This window comes from Lissotriton vulgaris, chromosome 9 (assembly GCF_964263255.1).
Source record: "Lissotriton vulgaris chromosome 9, aLisVul1.2, whole genome shotgun sequence".
Lineage (NCBI taxonomy): Eukaryota > Metazoa > Chordata > Amphibia > Caudata > Salamandridae > Lissotriton > Lissotriton vulgaris.
In genome coordinates this window covers 655,099,062-655,102,062 of record NC_141697.1, presented here as the reverse complement: position 1 = coordinate 655,102,062, position 3,001 = coordinate 655,099,062, and the positions used below count along the sequence as shown (strand labels likewise).

The following is a 3,001-nucleotide window of genomic DNA, read 5'->3' as shown; positions in this document are numbered from 1 at the left end:
CTGGAGGGGAAGGAAAGTGGTGGAGGCGCGTGAAAGGCTGGGCGGGGTACATAAATATAAACAATGGCGGTTCCGGCTGCCTGCCTCTGCCCTCCACCTGCCCCCAGAGGCCTGTGCTCCTCCGTCCGTGTCAGTGCCTCTCTGTCACTCTCCCCTGTCCAGCCCCACTCTCTCCCTCTTGTGATCCATGATTTGCTGGATATCCCCCTGCCTACCTAGCCCATGTTCTTCTTCCTCTCTCCGCCCGTCCCTCCTCCACCTCGATTCTCTCAAATCTCTCCTCTACCTTTCAATTCCTCCTTCTCTCCTGTACTCTTTGTATAACTCTCTTCCTTCGCTTTCTCCTCCCCCCCCCTGCTTGCTCCTTGCTCCACACCCTTGGTTTTCAGCGTGGCTCCCTCGGCTCCCTTGCTTCTCTCCTTCTCTCGCAGGCCCTCGCACTCTACTATAGAGCCCTCTCCCTCACGTGCGCTGTCACCGCTCCCCTTTCCATTCATTCACCTCCCTCCTGACCTCCGACCCCTAGCATTCACTGTCGCTTTACTCCTGCCTGCCTCTCCTCTCTCTGCTCCAAAGCCTACTTCGCTCGTGCTAAACCCCGCCACTCCCTGTCTCTCCCACCATTTCTACACCCCCCCCTCTCTCCTTTTCTCTCATTTGGTCTCTCCCTCCCCCTTGTCTCTGGTCCCCCGACTCTCTTTTCATACATCGCCCACCTGCTCCCCAACCTCCCCCGTTCCTAACACCTCCACCCACCTACCAATTCCTGTAATAGAAGCACAACTCCCCCCCCCCCCCACCCCCCCCTGCTCTCCCCCCATCTCGCTCTCCCCGTTGACAGATGCTCGCTGGCTCTCCGCTCCCTTACCCACTCCGCCGGGTGTGGGGCCCGGCTCTGCTGCATTGCAGAGGGGTTCGGCGGCTGCCGGCCGCCCGCCCTGCTGGGGAGACGCTCGAAGCCCGAGGGGCCCCCAGCTGAGCGGGCCCGGTCCTAGGGGGGTGGAGTCAAAGGCCCTGTAGCCGAAGGATTCCTGAAGTGCACACTAAAGGCGGCGAAAGGAGAGTACCCCCTGAGGGCGGGGGAACATAGGCACATTTCCTCTCTGCCTCGAGCTCCGAACTATCTCTCGACCTCACGATTTCATGTTTCCAGCGACCTCCGAAATGTTTACTATCCCAGGTCATAGGTTAAGAGCACCTGCTTTAAAGCTGATAAGCCTTACCAGCCGTAGACTGCCTAAAATTGACCCCTCTTTTATACCGTTGACCTCCCACCCCCCTCCTACCGGAACCTTCCCCACCAACATGGCGAACGCGTCTCAACCACAACACCGCCCTTTTGTCAAAAGCTGCATGTGAACGAACGTGCCCAGCTCTGCTTGAACCGTCCCTAAAGATGGCGCCAGGACGTGAGGTAGGGTGGGTAACATTAGGTGGGGAGAGGGGTAGAGCTTGAAGAGAGAGGAAGTAGGTCTGCACATCTCCATCAGATGCCAGCAATGCTGCTTCAGCAGAGGCCGAGTGGACAAAAGGCTCTGGTGATGGGAAGACAGGACAGAGGAATGCCTTATTTTGTAAATGCATGACATCACCATGTTCACATCTTCCCCCCTCCTTTCTTCCCCTATACCCAACTCCCACTTTTCTATTGGGTCTTATCTATTTACAAACAAATGTCAATTTCCTTTCAGCTAAGAGTCCATCTTGACAACATTTGATCTAAACTGTTTAAAGAATGAGTGACCCTAGCTTTGTTTGCCCCAGTCTCCTCCCTGCCCCTTGGTGATGTGGTAGGTAGACCCCTCTCACTTACCACCCCCAGGATCCCCTCTTACCTCTTCTCGGCCGTCTTGATTGAGTGTAGGCACTTCACCATTCGCCACTAAGCCACGCATGATTCCTTGGAGCCTTCTGGGATGAGGCACCAGTGAGAAAGTCGGAGGCGGTGGCCGCCGGGCAAGTGAGATGGCATTTTAAGGTGGGAGTACCTGAGGTGGCGGACGATGGCACCCTAACCTCCTTATGCTTCTCTCTCAGTCACAATGTCTGCTTCAGGGGTATCCAGCCACCCAGGGCAGACTCTCTCGATGATGCTGCCGCCGGCTTGCTGCCCCATGCCGGTTGCAGGAGCCACCCCGTCCTTCTCTGTGAGCGCCATTACCCACCGCTGCATCTCAGATGGTGTCTGCTGGGAATGTTGGGGGCATGGAAACAAATTAGTTAAAAATCACGATGTAATAATAGCAGGCCACGCCCCTGCACACCGCTCTGGCGCCGGACGAGTCCCTTGGGTTGGAACCAGTTCAGCCCGCTCTGTCAGCCCGGTGTCCAACGTTCAATTTCAGCTCGCCTTATGTGTCGATCCCCTCTTCTGTTCTTCCAGCAACATCGCCCATCACACCCCCTGTCTCTGCCTCCTCCCCCTGCATCCACACACACCTCCCCCTTCGTTGTACTCCAGGTATCCACACAATTGCGTTATGCACTGAGCATCTCCCTCATTCCCTGCCTCGAATGTCTCTGCCATCAACCACTCAAAGGCTGGTCTCCTCCTTCCTTTCAGATAAAAGATCCTGAATAATTCATGGGTACCAGCCGCCCTCCACCCCTCCTCTCCTGCAATTCTATGATCAGGTCTCTCAGTCAATACGTGGGAACCTCCTCCCCCACCACCAGCAAGCCGAGCATTGAAAAGCTCCACATTGGCAGCGATCACAAAACAAATGTGCTTCTCGTTGGCACGCACCGCAAACCAGGAGGGGGAATGAAGGCTGTTGTTGAAAGATGTCCCTAAAAGCAAAAGGAAGCATGTGCAATAAAATAGATCAGGTCAACCTCCTTGTATAGTAGAGCCCCACCTAACCGGGGTTTTTTGTTCTTTCGTATTATCATCCTTCAATTTACTTCCTACAGCTCATGATTGTAGTTGGGTGTTGTGACAGCACTCTCTGGATTGCATGTCAGAATATCATATACAGAAATATCGTCTGACATAAATATT

At 54.8% G+C, this 3,001-nt stretch overlaps 1 protein-coding gene across 2 annotated transcripts in view; it reads right to left on the bottom strand.

The window, feature by feature from the left end:
• Positions 1-2,491, bottom strand: part of TMEM151A (transmembrane protein 151A) — a 73,122-nt gene extending 70,631 nt beyond the window's left edge. For both annotated transcript variants that reach the window (XM_086936726.1, XM_086936727.1), the window contains exon 1: positions 1,836-2,491. In XM_086936726.1, coding sequence (XP_086792852.1) covers positions 1,836-1,895 — 60 coding nt within the window. In that variant the 5' untranslated portion in view covers positions 1,896-2,491. The remainder of the gene's footprint in view (positions 1-1,835) is intronic.
• Positions 2,492-3,001: the final 510 nt, after the last annotated feature.